Source organism: Ictalurus punctatus, chromosome 26 (genome assembly GCF_001660625.3).
Source record: "Ictalurus punctatus breed USDA103 chromosome 26, Coco_2.0, whole genome shotgun sequence".
Lineage (NCBI taxonomy): Eukaryota > Metazoa > Chordata > Actinopteri > Siluriformes > Ictaluridae > Ictalurus > Ictalurus punctatus.
Window position 1 is genome coordinate 18621400 of NC_030441.2, and position 27012 is coordinate 18648411.

Consider the following 27012-nt stretch of genomic DNA (forward strand, 5'->3'; position numbering starts at 1 on the left):
TTGGAGCATGTGTGGGGGCTGAGTGACCCCAGAATGACCTATAAATGTTCTTTTAATATCTCCAGAACCGAAGCAGCACAAACTAAAAAATTTTACAGCACAAATGGAGCACAAACGATTGAGACTATTTTGCTGACGTTTTGTGTTGGATGGGTCCCTTTAGTGATCATTATAGATGACTTTATAATTTTTTTTATATTGTCATACATATACCTTTCATGAAAATATCTTTTTTTTTCTAGGAAAAAAAATGTCAACTCTACCGTCTAAGGACTATATAATGAAATGAAATTGACTTGAGAGTATAAAAATGGTCATGCCATGACTTTATTGAACAGAGTGACAGAGTGGTTCAGTCGTATTGATACATTTCCTATTGGTAAAAACAAAACACAGTTGATTAATTTGAAGTCTTCATTTTAATCAATAATAAAAAAAAATAAAACACACAAAAAAATTCCCCTTACTTTTCTATTCTATTCTTATCTTATTAGAGAAATGTAAAATGGTTAATAATCATACACGTTTAATTGATTCAGAAAAACAACTAGGATATTGTCATATCATACCAACTAAGACAGTCACATCAAGAAGTATCAACTCTTTACATAACAATTTGAATATATAAAATGAACAAATGGAAACCTTGTATAGATTTATTTGAATAAAACGCTCTCTCACTCAGTAACTGTCTAACTGTTTTATCCTTGTCTGGGTTAGGGTGAATCTGGAACCTATCCCAGGAGCACTGAGTATGAGGCAGGAATACACCCTGGATGGAAAGCCAGTCCATCGCACGACACCATTCACATACTTATTCACAACTAGGGACAATTTATCTTAGCCAGTCCACCAACTGGCATGTTTCAGAAGTGCCTACTGGCATGTTTCAAGTTTTTCCCATAATAAGTGTTTGGTCCTTTATGAAGTTCCCACTTTTCACCAGATCATGATGTTGGTCTCGTCCAACACCACAATTTCATTCATTTTCTTACTGCATTTTTTTAGTGGGGGTTGCAGTGGCAGTAGGCTCTCTCTTCCACTTACTTCACTTGGCCTACTGCTTTCATTCAAAGTGATGTACAATCCCAAGCCAACTGTGAGATCTGATATCTAATAGTTTTTGCCTGTTCTCTGAAAGGGTGTCAATAAGTCTGGAGCTCACTGTACATATCTGTAATTTGAACAAAATGAGCAATTTCAGTCATTTAGTTTAATTTTTTGTAAAAAAAACCCACAAAATAAATGACATCTGACAAGGTGCATCAGCTCAGAATTTTTTGGCCTTTGAATATAGAGTATTTCAATGAAAGTTTTAATTAAAGTTAACATTCATAACTTCACATATAAATTGGGTCCTGCAAATCATTATTATCATCTGTAAGACCATATGGAAAATTAAATGACTTGCACAGGAAAATGGGGGAGTTTAATTTCAATTTGCTGTTAATTTTAAAGATACCAGGGACCCTATTTTAGCTCCTTAGCCTAATGATTCAGCTATTTTCTTTTTTTGTTGTTCATCATTACAAGGACCAGAAATAGAATGAGTATGCCAATTGAGACCATTAACCAGAAAGATGTACTATTAGCATGTTCTAACTTTGCCTTAAGATATTTGTTCTCTAATTGTTCATCTCTCAGTTTAATTGCCATCTCATTCACCTTCCTCTTCGCCTCCATCTTCATCTCTTCTTCTACAAGTTTCCTATTTAATTCCTCTTCATGTCTGATTTCTCCCTCTCTGATTTTACACTCTCTCTGTGCCTTTGCTTTGACCTCACTTGCTAGCTGTTCAACTTGAATTTTCCCTTCTTCTCTGATCAGTTTCTCCATCACGGCTCTCTTCTTCTCTTCCACTGTTTTGATCTCTTCTTGCAACATCATTCTCTTCTTCTCTTCCTCCATTTTAATCTCTTTCTCTAAAATCACTCTCTTCCTCTCTTCCTCTTCTCTGGTGCTTCTCTGGACCTTCTGATGAACCTCTTTTGTGTAAAAGTAACCCATGTTCTTGTGTAGTATTACATTTATCTTTTCAAATAACTCTGTGACTTGAGTGCGGTTACTTTGATCATAGTTGTTAAAAACATGATATCTACCTTCACAGGTATCTACAAGATTCTGGAGATCATAACTATTACTGATAAACTTCTGCACTGGCTTCCCTTCCAGAAGATCTCCACCAGTGAACAGAATCATGGTGAACTTCAGAGCTTCTTCTCCAAAGTTCTCCTGAATCCACTTCACAGCACTGCTCTCCTCCACTGTGAACCTTCCCAGTCTGATCACCAGCAGGAACACATGAGAATCAGGAGAAGACATGGAGATACATTCATGTGCATGGTGGGCCGTTTGGTTAGATAGTAACCATGTGTCCATGACACCAGGAGTGTCAATTATGGTGATGTTTCTTCCATCCAGGACTTTGTTCTTCTTCATACAGCTTGCGGTCACAGATGCAGGAGATGCCTCGACTCTGAAGGCCTCTTCACCCAGGATGGTGTTTCCTGATGCGCTCTTTCCTGCTCCAGTTTTCCCCACCAACATCAGTCTAAGCTCATGATGATTCATCTCATGTCCTAAAAAGCAGATAACACAAACGTCTATAGATACCGTGTATATAACAGAATCATATTATTTTATTATATTAAATATTATATTACTGATGTGACAACTTTAGAGTGAAAATTGGATTGGATATTTGGTAGCTGTATTTTGATCAATGTTTACCTTTGAAAGCTAAGCGCAATCCAATACACAGTGGAACCAGAACCAGCACAGAGGCTATCCAAGTGAAAGACTACAAAAAAATAAAAGAGGTAAAATTGTGTTTGAGGAAATAATATTTTATAATTAGGCAGTAGAAACACTGAAAACGTGATAAAGATGATCGATTAAATGGCAATTATCTCAGTTTACACTTATAAACTGAGATAGTATGATTATAAGTTTTCCATAAAATGATTCTAACCTTTAATTTTCTGTTATTACGATCTGCCTCCTGTAACGATCTCTCAAGTAGTTTGTTCTTCTCTGTCATTTCCTTTAACTTGTCAGACATTTTTTTCTTCTCCTGTCCTTCTCCTTGTTTCTCTATTTGTCTGTTGGAAAGTGATAACTATTTACTTGTAATATCACTTTTAGAATGAATTATACTGTTTTATATTTAATGAGATAAATAAAAGAAATATGCAAAAATAAACTATGTCATTAAAAATCATGCATTTAAGTTAAGAATTTTGCAGAAGCTCCAAAGGTGGACAAGTGCACGCCAAAGGTTTGTATCTAATAAATCTACCCACTTTGTATGCTGTCTTAATGAATAATATGTAAAATTTCATATGTCGATGAAATAGAAAAAATAGTATCATAGTGGTCTTTAATAATAATAATAAATATTATTACATTATGTGAAACAAGGCATGTTTCGTGCTTTTGGAAGCACTGGAATGGAAGTTTTAATGTTTTTAAATAATGTTTGTTGTTCATAAATATGTTTGTATGTCATCTTTTTACTTTTGATATTGACGTATGGGTCTGTAATAAAGAATGAACTGAATTGAATCGAATAAATCTATGCTCAGTTGTAGACCCAAGTTTATTACAAACACCTTAACATTACACCACCTACATGTTACACCATCCATTGCTTCAGACCACAGAACTAAAATTAGACTCAAGACTAGAGACTATGTGAAAGAACTGACTAGTGCCACTAGCACTGCCCTTCATTAGATTATGTCTAATGCCTAGTAATCTGACTAAACATATGGATTACTAAAAACTGCACAATAAATACTGTAGCACCATACAGATTAATATGGACAAGCAAAAAGAATTTAATTCTATGTAAAAAATAAATAAACAAAGATAATAAAGAATCAGAATAAGAAGACTATTTTTGGGCATCCAGACATACGGAGCATCCGGAAAGTATTCACAACGCTTCACTTTTCCCACATTTTGTTATGTTACAGCCTTATTCCAAAATGGATTAAATTCATTATTTTCCTCAAAAATTCTACAAACAATACCCCATAATGACAACGTGAAAGAAGTTTGTTTGAAATCTTTGCAAATTGATTAAAAATAAAATCCAAAAAAAGCACATGTACATAAGTATTCACAGCCTTTGCTCAATACTTTGTTGAAGCACCTTTGGCACTAATTACAGCCTCAAGTCTTTTTGAGAATGATGCTACAAGCTTGGCACACCTATTTTAGGGCAGTTTCTCCCATTCTTCTTTGCAGAACCTCTCAAGCTCCATCAGGTTGGATTGGGAGCGTTGGTACACGGCCATTTTCAGATCTCTCCAGAGATGTTCAATCGGGTTCCAGTCTGGGCTCTGGCTGGGACACTCCAAGGACATTCACAGAGTTGTCCTGTAGCCACTCCTTTGTTATCTTGGCTGTGTGCTTAGGGTTGTTGTCCTGTTGGAAGATGAACCTTCACCCCAGAGCACTCTGGAGCAGGTTTTCATCAAGGATGTCTCTGTACATTGCTGCATTCATCTTTCCCTCGATCCTGACTAGTCTCCCACTTCCTGCCACTGAAAAACATCCCCACAGCATGATGCTGCCACCACCATGCTTCACTGTAGGGATGGTATTGGCCAGGTTATGAGTGGTGCCTGGTTTCCTCCAGACATGACGCTTGCCATTCAGGCCAAAGAGTTCAATCTTTGTTCAGTTTTTGGTCAGAGAGTCCTTCAGGTGCCTTTTGGCAAACTCCAGGCGGGCTGTCATGTGCCTTTTACTGAGGAATGGCTTCCGTCTGGACACTCTACCATACAGGCCTGATTGGTGGAGTGCTGCAGAGATGGTTGTTCTTCTGGAAGGTTCTCCTCTCTACACAGAGACACGCTGGAACTCTGTCAGAGTGACCTTCGGGTTTTTGGTCACCTCCCTGACTAAGGCCCTTCTCCCCCGATCACTCAGTTTGGCTGGGCGGCCAGCTCTTGGAAGAGTCCTGCTGGTTCCAAACTTCTTCCATTTACGGATGATGGAGGCCACTGCGCTCATTGGGACCTTCAATGCTGCAGAAATGTTTCTGTACCATTCCCCAGATCTGTGCCTCAATACAATCCTGTCTCGGAGGTCTACAGACAATTCCTTGGTCCTCATGGCTTGGTTTGTGCTCTGACATGCAGTGTTAACTGTGGGACCTTATATAGACAGATGTGTGCCTTTCCAAATCATGTCCAATCAACTGAATTTACCACAGGTGGACTCCAATCAAGTTGTAGAAACATCTCAAGGATGATCAGTGGAAACAGGATGCACCTGAGCTCAATTTTGAGTGTCATGGCAAAGACTGAATATTTACTGCGAAGATTTCAAACAAAATATGGAAAAAGTGAAGCACTGTGAATACTTTCCGGATGCACTGTACAGCACAGTAGGTGTTGCATAATTCTTACCATTTCCAAGCAGAAGTCTTACCTTGAACTGAACTCATCTTCATTAAAATTGGGCCGTGAGCGTGAAGATTCATAATCTGTTGTCTGCATGTTTATATAACTTTGCTCTTTTCCTGATTGACTGTTGGGCCCCCGTCTATTTTATTTACAAAAGGAAAGAAAAAAAAATCATGTTCACATAATATATTTGAGAATATGTTTCATACCGTTATGAATTTATTCACAGTTTTACAGACCTCTTTGTAAGCCGTGGTGGGTTTGTCCTAACTCCGTCATGTGCAAAGAAGTGTGAATTAGTGTCAGAGTCTGAGACATCCATGGCACTGGTAGGAAAATAATACAGAAAAGAATCTTAAATTAATTTAAATTTGAACAGAATTGGGCTGGCTTCTTTCACAGAGCAACAGTATGAACAACCAGAGCAAAGTGAGAGGATCTTAACCCTCTATATAATTTCATTATTTATAAATAACACCATTACAAATGTCCCCCTCTCTGCAAGTGGTGCCTGTCCCTGTGTGATCCTTGCTGAGATCATGGTTCTGTTGTGTACACTGTTCTACACTGTTCTAGACTCATGGTCATGTTGCAATTTCAACTGAACTAAATATTCCTCTAATATTTACAAAAATGTAATTGACACTGATTTTCTTTACACTCACATGTGTTTGTTGATAAATGCCAATCGGCTAAAAATGACCAAAAGTGTCCCTGCTGATTTATATTTATTCACAACACTCCATAAAAGCCAAACCTCACAGAGAGAGAAAACAACAAAATGCCAACTAAACAGTGGAAAAACACCCCTAAGCTTGTTGTGTACTAAGCATTCCAATAATAACTCAGGTCAAACTTATGAAAACTGGAAGTGCAAATTAACATATTATATAATAACAAATACAGCTATATTTTTTGCACGTCAACTTGAAATGAGAAAACACCTTTTTGAAACCATGTGCTTTACTCTAAATACGAGATTTATTTAACATACGAATGAAGTCAAACTGGATACAAATAAATTTATTCACAAAAAATAGGAGGTATTAGTGAAAATCCAGCTATCAACATGCACATGTGATTATGAAGGCACTCAATGGTATTGAAACTGTTTGGTTCGGCCTGTGAAAACATTTACACACAACTTTACTAAAACATTGATGAATAAGTCCTAATGATTGTATTGTATATATAAAAAAGGATATACCTACGTTTCTGTTCAGAGAAAGTCTTTGCTTCAGTTTCTCTATATTTAATTTGCTGCACGTTTAGCTCCTGTAAATGTTGGAATTTGGACTGTACTCTAGTTTAATTATTTTATTCTCATATAGACCTACCATATATCTACACAAGGAAATCCTGCAATCCGTGTTTGGAGAGAGGGATAAAGGTCAAATGTGTACCAACATCAGTTGTTACATTGGTTTGAATTGAGGAAGGTATTAGAATGCTTAACGTTTCAAACTTTCTCAACTTTTGTCACTATTTCTTTGTATTTATTTTCATATTTACTTTCCTTAAGAAATTTTTGCATTATTTTTGTAATAAATCATCAAAACAACTAACTTTTTTTTTTGCAACTTTGAAATAAGGCTTCTGTTTTCTGTCTAACTTTAATGAAAGGCTCAGTTCTGTTACAACGTGTGTGTGTGTGTGTGTGTGTGTGTGTGTGTGTGTGTGTGACGTGCACTCTTCCTTCTTCACTACAGTCCCCCTTTTCAGCCTGTCATAAAATGACAAACTTGCAGCTTCACAGCATTGACACTGAGCAAAACAATTAAAAAAATTTAATTACATGGGGAAATTAAACAAATGGGGCGCACGGTGGCTTAGTGGTCAGCATGTTCGCCTCACACCTCCAGGGCCGGGGGTTCGATTCCCACCGTGGCCCTGTGTGTGTGCAGAGTTTGCATGTTCTCCCAGTGCTGCGGGGGTTTCCTCCCCCAGTCCAAAGACATGCATTGTAGAATGATTGGCATGTCCAAAGTGTCGGTGGTATATGAACGTGTGTGGTTGTGCTCTGTGGTGGCTTGGTTCAGGGTGTACCCTGCATTGATGCTCCCTGGGATAGGCTCCAGGTTCCCCGCAACCCTATAGGATTAGTGGTAGACAAAACGGATGAATTAAAGAAATATGAATGTTCTAAATTTGCTATTTTTAACAGTGGAAATTCATTTTGAAAAGGGAAAAAAAGAGAACGAAATTATAAATACAAAAGTGAGACATTAAACCTTATAATCCTCTGGGTGCTACATATATACTTTTGGCCTTAAATATTATTGAAAGTCTGGTAAAGGCTGATACAGGTGACTTTATAGAGTGGGAACAAACAAAAATAACATGTGAACATATCATTTAGATTTGATAGAATTATGAAAGTTTATTTTGGATTATAGTACAAAGCTCATACTGCTTGTACTCAAATAGTCTGATGAAGACACAGATGAGATTACTCCAACCCTCCCAAAAAAAGCTCATCTCAGCAGATACAAATTCATGAGCAATTGCTTTAAAATGGTGTCTAAAGTGTTGTAGGTGGCCCTGCCTCTGATATGGAGTCCTCAACTCATACCTTATCCCATTACGTTGTACCTCCTATCTAACCAATACAACACATTACACCCAGAACCAAAACTCTTGGTGACTTCATCCCAAATATTACTAAAGCCTCCTTCAGAGGCCAATCTGACATCTCATACAGCGAGAAGATCCCGAAAAGACAAGAGAAGAGCATGAAAAGAAAGAGCAGAGGAAAAGGCCAGAAGAATGAGGGATCACCGGGGGATGCTGATCACAGACGACTACCATACGATCCTGGTATATCTGAGATCCCAACAGAGTAGATGGCTAATCAACTCCGGAAATGCCATAAGGATGTTCAGAAACAGATAAAGTCATAAAAATAAGTAGTGTATTAAGTACTAAAATGTATAAAGAGGATATTGCCGTTAATAAAGCTAGCCGCAGGCAAGTCTGTTTGCTGAGCAAAAAAAACACTTCCTGATTCACATGAATATGAACATGATCTAAGCCATGCTATAGCCTACATGACAACTGAATAAGTATAGAATGTTAAAATAGATGTTGATCTGCTTCTGCTTGTATATGTGTGATAGAGAAACGCAAGGTGTTAAAACAACAAGGGTTGAAATGTCTTTGGCCTGCTTATTTAAACCCGTATCTTAAAAACACGCTCTTTAACTGCCACTGAGGCCTAAGAACAGGATATTGTGGTTTAGCCTGACATCTTGTGCTCCGTGACTTATAGGGTGTGAAAAGCTTTCTCGAAAGTATATTGTGTGCTATTTTGAAAAATGAACTTGTAACCTCTGACTCATATACTGAATTGATGTGATGACCGTTGACACCAAAGGTCCTGTTTATAAAAATCGAGGTCCAATGTGCCTGCTGAAATGTATATAATATGTCTGAATATGTTCATTCTTTGCCAAGATGTTCGTGGTGAAGGCCTACGCCATTAGATATTATTAACTACTGTATTCTGTAATAAACCAAATCCACTTAGGTAGAGATTTGTAAACACTAGAAATGACTAGTGAGTCCTCTTTTCTATGATAGACTAAGAATAGAGTTTATTTTCTTCATCTGGTGATCAGCGAGTAATCCTGAGACATAAGGCCGCTCCTGTCTCAGAGGCACGGACCTTGACCCGAGTAAGTAACAAAGCTTTTCATTATGATGTCGACACGGCCAACATTTATATTGCATAGCAGGGCCTAGTATATAATTTTCCCGATAGAAAGCTCACCAGGGGCAACTAACCCTAAGGAATTTATTGCATATTAGCCCAGACCACATCAATAGAAACAGAATTTCATATTTTGTATTTCATATTTCACTATGATATGCTATGTTGACAACAGCATACACAATGTTATCATTTTTATGGATATTAAAAAAAAAACAACCTTTTCAAACCATATTCATGAGCAAAAAAAACAAAAAAAAACAAAAACGTTACTTTGTCTAATTCCTTTTGGATTTTTGAAAATTTCTTTGTATAAGGTCCCATTAAAAAACAAAAACAAAACACCTTATAATATATTGTATACTCTGATTTTTTTTTTACTCTGCATCAACATCTGGTTGATGATGACTTCAACCAGATCTACGAGCAAGCAATCAGGATGTCTGCTCAGGTCAGTGTGCAGCTTACAGGTCAACCACGGGCTGCTGGAAGGCAGACACACGGAAAATTTACCTGCTGAAACTGTGAAGGACTACTATAGTAGTATAACATGGCTATACCTTTCCTAGACCATGTCATCTTGGAGTGTGAATCCAGATTCAGAGGTTTTCAAATGTCACATTTATACTGTAAACCTCATGAACCGTGTGTGTGTGTGTGTGTGTGTGTGTGTGTGTGTGTGTGTGTGTGTGTGCGTGTGTGTGTGGTCAGTGTGTGTACAGCATCTCTATAAACAAGAGAGGAAACTGATCCTAAATCAGCACTGAGCTACAGCTGAGCTTCACAATGAATAATCTCCTAAAAGACAGCAATATTGATGATAAAACAACAACCAGTGTTGAAAATGTTTAATAGACATGTTACGAACAATAACTAAATATCGCCCATCGCCTGTTTGCTCTTAAAATAAATTAGAGTGCCGCAGTGGGCTTCCCCTATTGTGCCGCAAAGTGGAATGACTCGTTTCCATAGTAACAGAAAAGCACATAAATAACATGAGCATATATTAACAAATGTTAATGTTTTTTTTATTAAATGTCAATCATTTAATAAAATACACACATAATCAACTGGTTACTTACTTACAGCTTTCATAAAACAATTGACAATATTTTGAATGTATTGTTTTAAATAATATACGATTTAATATTTAAATGATACATTATTTATTTGAATGCAATACAATTCAAAAGCCATCTGTGTCGGTAGTGTGATCAGAAAATAATACATGGTCAGAAAACAGAAGATAAAATGAAAGAAGTGTTCTAACTGCAAGTGTTTTGGGGGGTTTCTTAGCATGTAGAGGAAGGAAGTATTACTTTAAAAAAAAAAGATGAGCGCATGGTCAAATGTGTGAAAAGAAACCACAACACATTTGAACTTGGACTAGTTGAACAGTTTAAACCCTCAGAGCTGCTCCTGTTATTTCTGTTTTTTCTCTGGGTGCAGGAGATGAACATCTCTTAATGAGGTCAGAAAAGTTTTTTAAATCAGTTTTAAGTTGTTTTTTTTGTGTTGCTAATTTCCATCTAAAAAGTCTGAGAGCAATATGAGTGTTTCCCCCTTTCAAGGTAGATTAATTGTTTATATATTATAATGTTAAATGAACTGTTAACATTTTTGGGTCTCTGTTTTGCTTGTTGTTTTATTACTGTTTTTTTTTTTTTTACACTTTTGTGCCACAAGTGATGGGTAATTCATCTCATTCTACTGATTTGACTCCAAAGGATTTGTTTAACTGAATCGAGTTATTTGAGGTTTGATTCAGTTGATACACTACTGAGAGACTACTACACTACACTGTGCACAAAAAAGGATGGAAATGTTAGGATTCAGATAGGATTTAGATGAATGTAGATAAAATACCAAAGATAATTCTTAAGCCAGACTGTTTATATTAATGTGTCAGAATAATTTGATTCATTCACTTTTGAGAATTGATTCACCTCAGTGATTCTTTCTCAAAGACAAAAAAGAAAAGAAAAAAAAAGCAAGTCATCCATCAGGATATACATTTAGTATGATTTCTCCTCACACATTTTATTCCTCACAGACTGAACTGTACAACGCATGGCGCACCTGTAATGGATAGTTAATGTAACTGCAGATTTAAACCCACAGCACTTTGCTTTATAATTATGAACACACCGCAGATTTAAGGGCGTTTTTATGATATTAAAACTGAACAGTATTTTTCAACATGTGATGATTATACAGGGAGCACTGATGATGTCACCCAAACTGACTCCTCCCCTTTCTCTGCTGTTTCTGCTCAAGGTTTCGGGTAAGTCATTTGCAAATGTATACCATTTTATTTCTCACAAATATATATAAATGTGTATGCTTTTATTTTATCCTTGTGCGTTATGCTATTAGTGTTTGTTCAGCAGTTCTATGTTAAGTTTCTCTTTTCTGCATTTCTCTCTCACACTCTCTCTCTCTTAGACACACTCTCTCTCTCACACACACACAAACACATACTCTCTCTCTCTCTCTCTCTCTCTCTCTTAGACACACTCTCTCTCACACACACACAAACACATACTCTCTCTCTCTCTCTCTCTCTCTCTCTCTCTCTTAGACACTCTCTCACATACACACACACACACACACACACACACAAACACATACACTCACTCTCTCTCTCTCTCTCTCTCTCTCTCTCTCTCTCTCTCTCTCTCTCTCTCTCTCTCCCTCCTGCTGTACTGCATGACCTGTGTAGCTTTGAGTTATAAATGAGCTCAGATGTTTGCAGTGGAGAGTTTACGCAGGCTTCGTCACTGTCTGAGACCTGTACATGCATTATCAACACATTTCTGTATTTCTTGTTACAGGAGTTCTCTCCCAGCCAGGGTTGGGTGTGTCTTACACACAGAGCAACATCTGTGCTCTAAGGGGATCTACAGTAACCATGGGCTGCAGATATACATATCCAGATGGTTACAGAGTTCAGAGAGTTTTCTGGAGCAGAGAGCTGGTTACAGATAAAGAGCCTCCTGATCTGTCTTCAGACCCAAAGTACACAGGCAGGGTTCAATACCTCGGAGACAAACGGAGTAACTGCAGTCTCAGACTGAGTGATGTGACAGAACAGGACCGAGGCAAATACTACTTCAGATTTATAACAACAACAAGTGGAGGAAGGTATCAGGGTACAGATGGAGTTGACCTTTCTGTCGCACGTAAGTCCCATCAGCTGAAATAACACACTGTACTTTATTCTTTATTAAAATAATATTTTAAACTGACACACTTCTACCACGATTTTCTACAAAGAAAACGTTTGTCTTGATAAAGAGCTCTGTGAGCACTAGCATTAGCTTTAGTTATCTAGCTAGTTATCAGTAACAGAAGCTACAAAACTCACCAATATGCCAGCTGAGTTGAAGCTGTAAAATATTAATGTAAACACTTTCCAAGTTAACGATAATGATATTCAGCATCTTCTAACTGACTGATTAACTGAGCAACTACTTTTTAAATGTGTGAGTTTCAGTCTACATGCAGTATCATGCAGTTCATTCCTCTATTCAGTAACCAATTTATCCTGGTCAGGGTCGAGGTGGATCCAGAGTAAACATTCACTGATGCTCAAGAAGGTAACACGATACATTAAGAGCCAGGGGGGTGTAAACTTTTGAACAGGATGATCGGTGTAAATGGTTAGTATTTTGTCTTCTGGGGGACATGTAACTATCTTATTTAGCATCTGAAGGGCGGTACTAAATGAAAAAAAAGAGATCTTTAAACAAAATAACAATTTACACCGATCATCCTGTTCAAAAGTTTACACCCCCCTGGCTCTTAATGTATCGTGTTGCCTTCTTGAGCATCAGTGAATGTTTTCACCTTTTTGTAATAGTCGTGTGCGAGTCCCTCAGTCGTCCTCGGTGTGAAAAGATGGATCTCAACATCATATAGTCGCTGTTGGAAAGGGGTCAAATATACAAAAGATGCTGGAAAAGTAAAGAATGTGCAGGACCCGGAGGATTTTTCTGAAGAACAGTGGGCAGTTTAACTGCTCAGGACAAACAAGGGACTCATGAACAACTATCACAAAACATAAACACAATCGTGGATCATCCAGGTAACACAGACAGTATTAAGAATCAAGGGTGTGTAAACTTTTGAATGGGGTCATTTTGATTTATTCAGCTATTATCTTGTCTTGTGGACTATATGTAAATATCTATTTTAGCAGATTCTGCAAGGGGTATGCAAACTTTTGGGCACAACTGTACATTGTGTTTTATATTAAAAGCATAGTTAAATAGCATAGATATTAACAGACATCCCATCTCTCCTGGAAGTTCCGGGACTCTCCTGCATATCGATAGTGGCTCCCTGATGCCCGCAAATTATAGGTTGTTTCTCCACACTCAAACTGATGCTTCCTCGTTTCCTCGCTCCTCCGTCCTCCAGCCCGTGACCCAGAAATCAATCGAAGTCAGCCATCTTGAAGGACACAACAATTCTCTAATTGCACCTCGAAGAGGCGAGGAGCGAGGAGTGGGGAAGCTTCCAGAGGAGCTAGGAGCGAAGATACACAGGTGTATCCTATGTGATAAACCTGATGCATGTATAAATTCCCCTCCTCTTTCACATCTGACACAATCTCAAACACCAAGTCCTTTGATGATGTGATGGAATTGTGTGTGAAATATAATTAAATAATAATAATAATAATAATAATAATAATAATAATAATAATATGCTCAAAATGAGTATTGTAAGTAATTGCATGTTTGGATATGCAAAGCTGCACAAAAGATGCAATAAATAATTTTCTTATATTTCTATCAGTGCATCTTGCTTTATTAAGAATGTTGTTATTAACCGAGCTCTAACAATATAACGGCAGACCCTGAAGTGCAGTGAGGCCCTCCAGCGGAGCACAGATATCACTGATTACCGTGGCTCTGAAGTGACGTTTGAGAGAGCGAGGATTTTCCATTTGGCTTGCTTCAACTCCTCTCTCCTCACATCTCATCCTTGTATCCTTCCCGCTCATCCAAAGGGGTTGGAGCTAAGAAGCGAGGAAAGGAAACAAGGATGCGCAAATAAGAAATGAACAGCACCCATATGCAATATCCTGCAATAATCGATTTTTTTGAGAGCGAGTGAGACCCGAGAATGTCTAGTAGTAGATGGTCACTGGAGAGACCAGAGAGCGAGTGACAAGATGTAGTGAGAGAGTGATAGAGAGAAGATCCTGACTGGTCTTCCTTTCAGCTAACCAGACCTATCAGTTTTATCTTCAACCTCTCTCAGTTCAGTGTACCACTGTAGTTCAGTAACGCTGAAGTGTCCAAAAAAAAATCAAAAATACAAAACCCACTTCACCCAGACTACAATAAAGTGTTCCCCTGCTTAATCGGGGTCAAAAATAATGAGTTTTCTCGCTGAAACTGATTGCAGCAGCGACTTTTCGATTGCCCATGGTGGGTTAAATGATTGTAAAAGACATGTTGAGGTGAGTTTAACAGCTAACAGGTGTCACTGGTTTATTAGCATAGCTAATGTTATTTAAACTAGCTGGCTAGGTGCTATGGAGCTACTCTATTGATGTCCTACTTGATGAAGCCAAAAGGGGTGGCGGTGGAGCTACCTCCCTGAAATGAGTTTTTACTGGGTGGGATGTCTCCATCAGGCATGTCTCCACCTAGCTAATATCTGCTAGTAAATATGCAGTAGGTTTATGATTCGGAACTAAATAATAAGAGTTAATAACAGGACAATAATCCCCAAAGGCTGCACTGCATATTTCACCTCTTTCCTCTCATTCACAGGGCTTCAGCTGGAGATGATTCCTGTTAGTGTGGTTGAGGGAGATGAAGTCACTCTCACGTGTAAAACCACCTGCAGCCTGACTGACACTCCAGCATTCACCTGGCACAAAAATCTACGTCCTTTATTCTCAGTCAATTCCTCTAACCTGCTCCGTCTTCCATCAGTCAGTCAGATGGATGCAGGCGATTACAGGTGTGGTGTACAGGGACAAATTTATCACTCCCCTGCTGTCACTCTTGATGTCCAGTGTAAGTACAGATTTATTTATTCACTCATAAAACTAGCAACACTAAAAGTTCATGCCGAATCCACATGTAAAATGAATCCCATCAGTAATCAAGCAGTAACAAACAGCAAACAACACAAATATGTTATGATATCATTTTAAATTATTATCATATACCCAACAAGTCATCAGGTGATATGAGGTTTCACTGGATGTGTTCGGATCAGGGTTGCACTGTACGTGATTAACGATTTTAATCCTACAGAATACTGCTGAGAGAATCAGTCCTGCAGCTCACATCTCAGAGAGCCAACTCACTCCAAAACTATACAGTGCACCGATATATACATTATCTATATTATCTAATCTATTATAGATTAGCTACTCATTAACCAAACGTGTAATTACATGTCAATAATTAAAGTGGGCATGCAGGCAGTCGGTCTCTCTCTCTCTCTCTCTCTCTCTCTCTCTCTCTCTCTCTCTGTTCAGCTCTGGCTGATTCTTCTTGTTCTCTCTTGTTAAACGTCTCTGATCTGGGTTAAAACTCCACAATGCCACTAGCTTCAGTACGGCACACTTACACCTACTAGAATATTAATGTATTAGCATACTTGCACAACTGCTAACTAGAATAACTGTGTTTAAATACACCCATGCGGAATATAAAACAAGCTTACAGCCTCAGCTAACTACAGACTAGCATAAATGCACACTAGAATAGCATACATACACATTAATGTACTAGCATCCTAAAATACTTAAACATCAGCATACATGTGTATTAACATGCTTACATACTAGCTCACTAGTATGTTTGGATATTAGCATACATGTGAGTTAGCATACTAGCAAGCTAGATTGTTTGAATATTAGCATACATGTGAATTAGCATACTAACAGTAAAATATGTGAATATTAGCATATTACTTTAACATTAGTATACATGTTGCTTGCCATCTCTGCTTGCCTGTCGGACATCTCGGTCTGGATGAGGGAACACCACCTTAAGCTCAACCTGGCAAAATCTGAGCTTCTTATCATCCCAGCCTGTCCCTCAATCAACTACAACATCACTGTACAGCTCGGCTCAACCACACTCAAGCCAACCAGGACAGCCAGGAACCTTGGGGTGATTCTCGATGACAGCTTGACCTCTACAGACCACATCTGAACAACTGCACGGTCCTGTGGGTTCATCCTGTACAACATCAAGGAAATCAGACTCTATTTCACCGAACAGGCTACACAGATACTAGTCCAGGCTCTTGTTATTTCAAAACTGAACTACTGCATCTCACTACTCTCAGGCCTCCCAGCCAGCTCCATCAAACCTCTTCAAATGATTCACAATGCAGCAGCACGCCTCGTCCTCAACCAGCCCAAGAGAACCCATGTCACACCCCTCTTCATCTCCCTCCACTGGCTTCCTGTAGCCACCCGCATCAAATTCAAGGCCTTGATGCTCACCTACAAGACCTTGTCCGGAACAGCGCCCCCTACCTCAACTCTCTCCTGGAGGCTTATGTTCCCTCACGCAATCTGCGATCAATCAACGACCGATGCATAGTAGTACCTACTCAACGTGGCTCAAGGTCCCTTTCAAGAACATTTTAATACTAACTGTTCCACAGTGGTGGAATGAACTTCCAACCTCAATCCGGATCACAGAATCTCTCACCATCTTCAAAAAAAGCTAAAGACCCACCTCTTTCGTCAACACCTAACCAACCCATCAATCAATAAATAAATAAATAAATAAATAAATAAAATTGCTCTGGCACTTACACCTCTACTCTGTACACTTTGCTTCTTCTGGAACTCACTTAACGGCTGTTGTACGGTAGCACTACTTGTATCGTTCTCTGCTTTATATATCGCTTTGCTTGTATTTTCTCCTTTGTAAGTCGCTTTGGATAAAAGCGTCTGCTAAATGAATAAATGTTAACATATGCTGACTTACATTCTAGCACTATTGCACACTCCAACACTAGCATACTTGAACACTAGAACACTCATACACACCTGTATACTAGTATAAATACTATTTAGTTGCATCTTGACACTTTTTTCTATCTCGAACACGACCAAACGAAAATATAAATAATTAAAATATACTGTTTGTGATTTTATGACATTTTTCAGTAATTTCACTGCTGTTGATTTTTATGTAAATTAATGTGTTACTGCAGTAAAACATGAAGTAACGATGGCTTTCATAGTCTGGTTGTTAATAACGAAAAACCCCTTCATACTGTGTAGTTTGTGTTTCTATCTCTAGATCCTCCAAAGAATGTGTCAGTGTCCATCAGTCCCTCTGGTGAGATAGTGGAGGGCAGTTCAGTGACTCTGACCTGCAGCAGTGATGCTAACCCACCTGTGGAGTATACCTGGTTTAAAGGAACATCATTTAAAATCAAAGGAAAAACCTACACCCTTAACAAGATCAGCTCTGAGGACAGTGGAGATTACAAGTGCAAGTCCAGTAATCAACACGGAGAGAAATATTCTGAAACAACAGTAAACGTTTTGTGTGAGTGGCTGATTGTGCAGGTGACTGACTGATATCCACTGAGCCACTGGTTCTCACTTAACTATTTTTAAACTTCTGTTATTGCCCTTTTTTCAGATCCCCCTAAGAATGTCTCAGTGTCCATCAGTCCCTCTGGTGAGATAGTGGAGGGCAGTGTAGTGACTCTGAGCTGCAGCAGTGATGCTAACCCACCTGTAGATTATACCTGGTTTAAAGGAACGTCATTTAAAATCAAAGGAAAAACCTACACCGTTAACCAGATCAGCTCTGAGGACAGTGGAGATTACAAGTGCAAGTCCAGCAATCAACACGGAGAGAAATATTCTGAAACAACAGTAAACGTTTTGTGTGAGTGGCTGATTGTGCAGGTGACTGACTGATATCCACTGAGCCACTGGTTCTCACTTAACTATTTTTAAGCTTCTGTTATTGCCCTTTTTTCAGATCCCCCTAAGGATGTCTCAGTGTCCATCAGTCCCTCTGGTGAGATAGTGGAGGGCAGTGTAGTGACTCTGACCTGCAGCAGTGATGCTAACCCACCTGTGGAGACCTACACCTGGTATAAGGTGGATGAAAGCTCACCTGTAGGATCTGGACAGAGTTACAGTTTCCCGTTGAGCTCCAACAGCAGTGGATGGTTTTACTGTGTGGCTCAGAATAAATTCGGGAGTCAGAGCGCTGCTGCAGTGCCTCTCACTTCAAGTGGTATTACAGTTACCATAACAAATAACACTTTGTAGCATTGATAAAGGTGAATGAGTTCTAGCTGAATAATATTTGTCTGCACACAGGGGGCAGAAGTGTAGTTCTGTACGTAATTCTTGGAGTCACAGTTGGATGTGGATGTTTACTTGCCATCATCGGTGTCTTATGTATGAGGTGAGCATGTGTATTTTTCCTCAACTTGCTTACAATATCTGTGATCTGAACCTTCTTGTTATTGTTACTTTTTAGGAGCAAGAGAAGAGGAGGTTCAATAAATGACACCAAGGTATCATCGTCTAGTCAGGTAAGTGAACTGTAACAGGATGGAATGGTACAGTGTGACTTATCGCTTCAATAGTAATTTGTTTTTGGTAACCACTTTGGACGGCAACATAAACCCCTCTTGATTACCTGCATAACAGCACAATAGAGAGTGATAATCATAATGAACATGAGGAAACACCAGGGTCTAGTCTCACAAAGCTGACTTTTAGCTTTTTCTACAAAATGTGGCACTTTTCATCACTAAACAAAGCTACAGTAGAAAATGCTGTAATGTATTAAGTCACAGAATGCAATCTGAGGCACAGCTTCTTTCTTCAGACATTCAGATCTGGAGGAATTCCTCAAAAAAGAAAAACATCAAACACATTCTTTATAATCTTCACACAGATTAATAACCCTAGTCCTCCTGAAGACCCGTACACAGCTCTTGATCTTCAGACCAAGTCCTCCAATGATGTGTACGACACGCTTGCAGTAAGTGACTTCAGAGACGCACTTCAGGCATTCAGATCTGGAAAGAATCACTAAGAATGATGAACGCATGATTTATTTCTCGTTCTCTCACACAGACCGTTCACCCGAGTCCTCCTGAAGACCCGTACACAGCTCTGGACTCTCAGTCCATCTCTCCTGATTACGACACTTTAACAGTGAGTTCTTCCGTTTGTTCGTCACTTCATTGTAATCACTGGATATAGCACCATGCTGAAGATCTTTGGAAAACTCTAAACCATTAAAGTCCCAAATCAAAAGTTTTAAAGCAGTTAAGGCCACAATGATGTAATGCTAGTACACTAATGTTACGTGATCTCAAAAAACAACTTTTTTTATCTTCAGATCGCAAGGAAAAAACACTCATGGCCTTTCTGGACTTCTGTAGTATTATACGTGTGTTTGTTCAACATTTCCAACTCGCGGTTTGTTTTTCTAGAATGCAAGAAAGCAACAGTGAGATTGTCAACATCAACACCATGTCGTGAGAGAGAGCGAGAGAGAGAGCGAGAGAGAGAGAGAGAGAGAGAGAGAGAGAGAGAAAGCGCTTTGGATAAATATTAACTCATACTTCAAATAGCTGAAAAATGAGAGCTTTACTTCTATGAACAATATATTGTGTGTGACTGCATGTGCTGTTGATTGATTCTTTTACTAAATGTGTACTATAGGTTTTTGTCCTGTTTTAATAATTATTTTGTTTATATTTTACCTGCTAAACTAAGACACTGTGCAAAAATGTGTGCCGATAACGTTTTGTACATTTTACCCAATAAATATGATGTACAAACGCTCAGTATGGTTTATTTATAATGAGTTATAATACGCTGTGGAGCAGAGGAGGGTGGAGGTTAGGGTGGTGGGAACTCCTGGACTCGAATCCTTATTGGGGTCCTTTACATACAGCATGATGTGAACCTTCTCCAAATAGAAACAAAGCAAGGCTTCTATAACACAAAACAGAAGCTAATATACAGTCATGTCATGATATCGGATTAGCAGACAATTTATTATTCAATAGCAACTACTCAGCCACTCTCATACATTAACTGTACCTGATTACCATTTTTCTATTTCTTAGTGATGGCCGCGTTTGAAACACTGCTTCATGAAACCGCGAAACCTTTTAAAAATCTTGTTAAAAAAAAAATAAAAATTCAGTGGTTCGGAGCATGTACCAAGCTGGGCAAGTCACGTGATTTCGAGGCTTATTTACATCATTACTGCTTTGAAACGTTTCCGATGGTTGCCACTAGGGGGTGTTGATCTCCTCATGAACTTATGAACCAGTGTCTACTATGGTTTCAACTGATTTCGGGTCAGTTTTATGATGTGTATATACTGTTCTCTCTAAATGTTTGCTTTTCCAAGCGTGAATGCAGATAAACAGCAAGGCAAACTCTGTTCAGGAGCCAGGATATGAGCACCTTGCTCCTTTAATTATTCAACGTACAGTTTACAATCTCAGAAACACTGGCCACTGAAACGAATAAAAAGCCATTGGTTTCGTTAGAGTTTAGAAGGAGGATTGACTCAGATGCGACAAACACGTTTCGAGTTTTCACCGCGCCATGTGCTTGCTGCTTCCTGTTACCCAACATGCAGTGCTTGCGAAAACACGTCACAATAAGAGTCCTCATGTATAACCTTACAGAATAATGGCAGGTAAAACAGAATTTGTAGAGAATATTAAGCAACTAAGATAATATTATATTTATAAATGCAAATGCCCATAATAAACTATACACAGCCTCTAACAGAGGCAGAACATTTACTGTAAATCCAAGAAGTATTGTTTGGGTCCATAGTTCTATAATCCCTTAGTTTCCTAGTCTCGTTAAATTTGCTGTAATTTCTGCTTGACTTCTGGTTTTAATCCTGGCTCTCTGCTGGATTATGATAATAGATTTTGCCTGCGATGATTATTTTGTTTTTGACCCCAGTTTGGAATTGCATTTAGATGAAGGACTTTGGAGCAGTAAAATAAAAACATGCAACACTTACATACTCAATTTTCACACCCTTAAATCCATAAATGAAAAATGAAAGTGCAAGGTTATGAAAACAAACGATGCTCCTCCATGTGATTATTGCCAGTGAACACTCTCATGAAGAACCGCTCCATCAAAGTTCTCCCGAATCTCCACTTTATGGCATTTCGATCCTCCACTGTGAATCTCCCAGTCTGATCATTAGCAGGAATGAGGAAGTGGAGAGGACATACTGACTTTCTGATCATGAATCATGGTAAAAGTTTAGCTTCCGTTCGTCTCTCGTCTTTCTCAGATGCGGAAATTGTCACAGCTTTGAAAGCATTTCTACTCAGGGTGGAGTTTCCTGCTGCTCTCTTTTCTGCTATGGACGCATCCATCACAATCGGCCTCATCTTAGCACCCACATTCACAAGCACAAAACAGAACACCAATGTAAATTACTTTTTAATTTCATATTTTGAATATTTAGTGAAATGAATGATACTAATGCCAAATATGAGCATATTTAGTCAAATGAACTTCTTCAGATCCAGCAAAATGTGTCATTAAAGATATGTATACAAATAAAATAGAAAACAAACAGTATACCACCAATATTAAAAATATAAAAAAAAATTAACATTAACAGTGATGAGCTTGGTTAAATTAATGGAATACCTCTGGTGGGAATTGAGGTCATACAGAACGGGGCACAAGACACCAGCAAAGCTCGTAGTGCAGACTGAAAGCGTGACTTAAAGCAGGTTCCTTTGGTCTTCTTTACCTGTTGAACATTAACCCACTTTCAGTAACCCTTCATTTACAAAAAATATAGTTAAAACCACACACTCGTACAAGCCCATCTCTCTGTGTCTCACGTTGTTTTGCTTTGCTTCCATCCTGGATTGTTGGTCAGCCTCAGAGGCATCTGACTTCCTTCTGCCAACATCAAAATTTTTAATTAGAATTAAATTATAAATGAATTTATTCATATTTTTCTGTATTTAGAGTGTTTGCTTCAACAACTCCCTATGGTAACGATGTGTTTATATCAGTGGTAGTGTCATGTAAATACCGGAAAAGGACTAGAGATTATGATTCCCATCAGCCATTGCACCTCACTCGACACTTCACATGACTGTCTGCACCTGATTTCCGTTTCTTGCTCATTAACACTTGTATATATATAGTCTATCCTCGTTCTACACTGCAAGGGTTGTCTCGCATTGATTGTCTTTCTATGTCATGTTATGCTTTCTTGTCTTTTGTTATTGTCTCATGGTTATGTTCCTTAGTCCTTGTATCTCTGCCACAGATTCATAGTTCTTGTTTTACTTGTTTGTGATTAAACCTTTATCTGCACTTGCATCTGTCTTTGCCTCTATTATGTAACAGGCAGCCGGTACTACAGTGTATAAATTTGATATATTCTTGTGACAAAACTCACAATGCACAATTTATCAGGCTTCATTCAATTTCTCACACTGAGATTCACACGATTTAAAAAATCTCTGGTGGCAGCAAAACCATGTCTAAATTGTACAGCATAAGCTCGGCTTGTCAGTTGTTCCTCTGGGGTAACCTTAAAGGGGTAGTGATGATTTTAAAATGTTTATTATATTTTTTTATCTTCCCTGTTGTGTAATTATAATATTAGGGTTTTTTTTTGCACAAAAATAAATGTATTTATTTATTTATTTATTTATTAAAAGTAATTTATGAACGTTTTTCCACTCTATCTCTGACCCTCTGACTGAATAATTTTTTCGTGTGCTTTACCTTTAAAACATCAATGTAACCACCCACTGCTCCGATTGGCTAAATATATAAATGTGTTTGTCGTGTGACGTAGCAAATCCCGCCACATCCCAAAGAGCCATTTTTGGAGCTTGGTTAAGTAAACATTCTTTTTGTACTGAGGAGCACGTATTAAACCATGAAACTTGCAAGAGGTTTTAATGGTATAATGACCTCTTTCATGCCAAAAGATCAAGGAAATTTTGATTTCTCATGTCATGACCGCTTTAAAGCCTGTTTTCCGTGTTGTGTTTTGCGTGCTCTTTTAGGATTTTTACTTGTCAACTGTATGAAATCTCATGAAAATGTCGGCAAAGTTCTATAACAGACTGTGCGGAGAACCTGTGTTCTCCATGTCCGATTACAAGATGAAGATCCTCTAACAACAGACCTATGAATAAAGAAAATTACTATGCTCTGCTTACGTCAGTGTGATCACCTTGGAGGAACACCTTTATTGAGCATCCAAGTTTTTTTTTTCTAAGAATGTACAAAACCATATGGATATATGTAATGACAAAATAAATACCTGGATATTGCTATTTGTCAGTAAAGGTCAGTATATAGTATGTTTACCCAACAGAAAAAAGGAACATATTTCCTTCAAAAGTGTTGGGAGTGTCCATGGACTGATGGTCATCAGAAGAGGGCAGCGAATCTTGATCACTGTCACTTAACACACAAAGACAGAACCTTTAAGCACTAAAGATGTCATATAACAAACCTGTATTCTCATAACAGAATGTTGTGAAAGTTAGATGTTCAAGTTTCACAGCTGTCATGATGGAGTTAGACGGGTCCATAACAGAAAGAAGAAAGAGTTACAGGAAAGAAAAAAACCTGCTAATAAAACAAAACTAATAAACGGTATATTTTAGGAAAAATTAAAGTCGAACCTTTCCATAAGATAAAAATCATTTGTAGAGTCATGTTCATGGTTCTGATCTTGTCTTTCCTTAGAGTAAAATGAAACGCTCAAACAGCTCTCCTCTCCAACTTGTAAACAGAAGAAAGACAGTAGTGAGAAGAGAAACCAGAGAAGTGATTCCTGTTTGGAGCAGGACAAACCAGAGACATGTGTTGACCTGCAGAAAACATCACACCAGTGAACAATTTCAGACCTTTTGCCTACTTATACTCACCTCTCTAACACAATGTACAAGTAATGAAACTTTGATTTGTACTACCTAGAACAGTCTATGCCCAAGATATACTGTGTGTAACCATGCAAGTAGTAACAATACAAACATTGATACCTGAGTAAATTAGACATTTAAACAAACAAGTGCTTTCTATTATACACTCACATGTTCCCATGATCACTTCTGGGTTTTTTTTTTTTTTTTGGTGTGTGTGTGTGTTTGTACAGCAGATCTTATGATCTTCAAGGGTCTCAACCAAATTCAATCCCATATTTACTTCCCCTAGACACTTCCACTTAGGAGAGTCCAAGTTGCAGGGGAAACAAACATCAGCTTGTACAACATTGTTTAATAATCCTGTCATTGTGCCCCATGAGCTTTCTTCTTTGTTTATTCTACTTTGGATAAACATACAAATGAAGTAAAATCACATTGTAGGCATTATTTTAAATGAAATAAACTCAGGGTGTTTAAAAACAACAGCTGTGCTCCCCTGCATAATGGACTCTTCTGAGTTGAAGTGCCTAGGGGAAGTGAGTAAGAACTGCATTGGGAGGGTGCCTGGTTTCAATCCAGAAATGTGCGAGGAAGTGGCTGGAAAGCCTAGAAGCTGGTTTGGACTGACACTAAAGTGAAAAACACCTTCTTACATGTAGAGAAATATCATAAAGTCTATCAAAAGCTTAAACATTTTATGATTAAATCATTCAGCCTCTGGTAAATTTTTCCACAGGAAGTCTGAACACAACTCACTCTGTGGATTCAAAGTCTCATACCAAGTAATTAAACCAAGAACCGAATTCAAGCCATATACAACCTAAATACTGAACACATTTTTGGCTTCAGTTACCAAAATCCTGGTTTCCTGTAGTTCAAAGCCAGATTTTGTTCTGGATGAGATGAACAGAGACACATGAGAGTTATATTTATGCATAGTTTAAATTAACATTTGAGCAAACATTTTTGATAAGATTCAGAGATATTAATAGAAAGAGTACCACATACTATTTAATGCATTTTAAGGAATTTCATAACCGTGGATCATTAAGGTGATAAATTACCTGCTCCACATTAGAATAAATTCCTGTTTGATTTTTAGAAACAGGAAGTAAATATAGATATTTAATTACAGTACATGTCTTCTACAATGTAGTCTTTACCTTAAATAAATGGCCCCATGAGTGTTATTTTGAAAAGAACTTCTCTTATATACTCACCAGAATATTTCACTGGTGCTGTTTCCATGATCAATTCTGATTTTCTGTGTTTGCACAACATGTCACAGACCTTATGGTCTTCAAGGGTCTCAACCCAATTAAATCCCATACTTACTTCCCCTAAACACTTCCACTTAGAAGAATCCAAGTTGCAGGGGGATCAAACTTCAGCTTGTGCAAGATTCTTTAATAAGCATGTCATTTTGCCCCATGAGCTCTCTTTTTTATGTATTCTTCTATTTTGGATAAACATACAAATGAAATAAAGTTCTGTTGTAGTCATTATTTTGAGCAATATAAAGTCACAGTGTTTAAAAACAACAGCTGTGCTCCCCTGCATAATGGACTCTTCTGAGTTGAAGTGCCTAGGGGAAGTGATTAGGAACTGCATTGGGAGGGTGCCCGGTTTCAATCAGGAAATGTGCGAGGCAGCGGCTGAAGAGTGTAGAAACTGGTTTGGACTAGAGCTAAAGTGAAAAGCACTCAATTTCATGTAGAGAAATTAATCATAATGACTATAAAAAAAAAACTTAACATTTTTATGATTAAACCATTCCAGAAGAAATAACTGGGCAAAACTAAAGGGAAAGTATTGTATTTAAAAGACTACATTTTGCTTTGCGGTAGTAAAAAGAATTTTCAGATAAGAGAAACAGTTTGTGATTGTGTAATTGTTTGTCTAGCTCTTTAGCCGCTGGTAAATTTTTCCACAGGAAGTCTGAACACAACTCACTCTGTGGTCTCAATTTCTCCTAGCAAATTCAACCTTCTACCTACTTCCCCTAGACACTTCCACTTGGTAAAATCCAAGTTGTAGGGGTCATCAAACTACAGCTTGTGTGTCATTGTTTTATAGTCATGTCATTTTGACCCACATGTTTCTCATTTCCTATTTAATACCTTTTGAAGTCTTGAAAAAAGCCAATCATGTTATTAGATTGAAATGAAGTTGGAATATTTAGATATAACAGTTCTGCTCCCCTGTATAATGGCCTCTTCCAAGTTGAAGTGCCTAGGTGAAGTGAATGAGAACTAAATTGGGAGGGTGCCTAGTTTTTATACGGAAGTGTGAGAGGCTGTGGTTGAAGCAGTATCAAACCCACAGAGCCTACACTCAGCTTAGGCTTATTTCAATTTTAATTTGAATTGGCTTTTTAGAGTGAGTTCTTCACTGGATACAGGCAATAGTTTTAATAACTGTTGTAAAACCACATCCCAAAGATGTTCTTCTTTATTTAGATCTAATGATTGTGCAGGTCACTGAAGTACCCTTAACTCATTATCATGCCCATTGATTCCCGCCGGAACCCGATGTTGTCTTCTGCTGTTGAAGTCTGACTGCCTGAATTTGCAGCATGTTGTCCATTCTGAGATCTGAGCTTTCCTTCTCACCACAGTTGTAAAGAATGGTTATTGTGTTACTGTAGACTTCCTGTCAGCGTGAACCAGTCTGCCCATTCTCCTCTGAGCTCTCTCATCAACAAGTGCTTCCACCCGTGATTTTAAGCATTGCACTACTGCCTGATGATTGGCTTATTCAAAAATTTAATGAAAGAGCAGATGTACAGGTTTTCCTAATAAAATGACCTGTATGTGTGTGTGCGTTATAGTGTATAGTGTGTACACTATACAGCCAAGAGTTGACCTGACCATCACACCCATATGTGCTTGTTGAACATCCCATTCCAGATGTATTCCCCCTTTGCTGTTATAATAAGCTCCACTC

General features: G+C 38.1%; 3 protein-coding genes across 10 annotated transcripts; 1 reads left to right on the forward strand and 2 right to left on the reverse strand.

Annotated features, from left to right (window-relative positions):
* Nucleotides 1–309: 309 nt before the first annotated feature.
* On the reverse strand, nt 310–6712 carry LOC124625958 (GTPase IMAP family member 7). Its single transcript, XM_017457068.3, has 6 exons — nt 6629–6712; nt 5657–5743; nt 5443–5556; nt 2972–3101; nt 2731–2800; nt 310–2579 (listed from the first exon to the last, which is right to left on the reverse strand). Exons 2-6 carry the CDS (start codon nt 5737–5739, stop codon nt 1501–1503), a joined length of 1476 nt encoding a protein of 491 aa, XP_017312557.1. The 5' UTR covers nt 5740–5743; nt 6629–6712; the 3' UTR covers nt 310–1500.
* Nucleotides 6713–10574: 3862 nt separating this feature from the next.
* Nucleotides 10575–19948, forward strand: LOC108261567 (B-cell receptor CD22). Of its 4 annotated transcripts, none has more exons than XM_053676367.1 (12): nt 10575–10597; nt 11344–11410; nt 11961–12308; nt 14916–15164; nt 17424–17675; nt 17772–18023; nt 18120–18380; nt 18467–18554; nt 18630–18684; nt 19053–19139; nt 19235–19315; nt 19503–19948. In XM_053676367.1, the coding sequence occupies exons 2-12, from the start codon at nt 11353–11355 to the stop codon at nt 19719–19721; spliced, it is 1950 nt and encodes a 649-aa protein (XP_053532342.1). In that variant the 5' UTR covers nt 10575–10597; nt 11344–11352; the 3' UTR covers nt 19722–19948. The 4 variants fall into 4 exon arrangements, with proteins under 4 accessions (XP_053532342.1, XP_053532344.1, XP_053532343.1 ...); XM_053676369.1 differs by having other exon boundaries at nt 19597–19948; XM_053676368.1 differs by having other exon boundaries at nt 19235–19640.
* A 197-nt stretch (nt 19949–20145) lies between these two features.
* On the reverse strand, nt 20146–26772 carry LOC108258457 (uncharacterized). 5 transcript variants are annotated; one of them, XM_017457106.3, is made up of 6 exons: nt 26563–26772; nt 23824–23923; nt 23504–23599; nt 22009–22069; nt 21809–21914; nt 20146–21543 (listed from the first exon to the last, which is right to left on the reverse strand). In XM_017457106.3, the coding sequence occupies exons 1-6, from the start codon at nt 26576–26578 to the stop codon at nt 21476–21478; spliced, it is 447 nt and encodes a 148-aa protein (XP_017312595.1). In that variant the 5' UTR covers nt 26579–26772; the 3' UTR covers nt 20146–21475. The 5 variants fall into 5 exon arrangements, 2 of the variants coding, with proteins under 2 accessions (XP_017312595.1, XP_017312594.1); XM_017457105.3 differs by having other exon boundaries at nt 25287–26772; XR_008393576.1 differs by having other exon boundaries at nt 23457–23599; nt 23824–26772.
* Between the last annotated feature and the right edge of the window lie 240 nt (nt 26773–27012).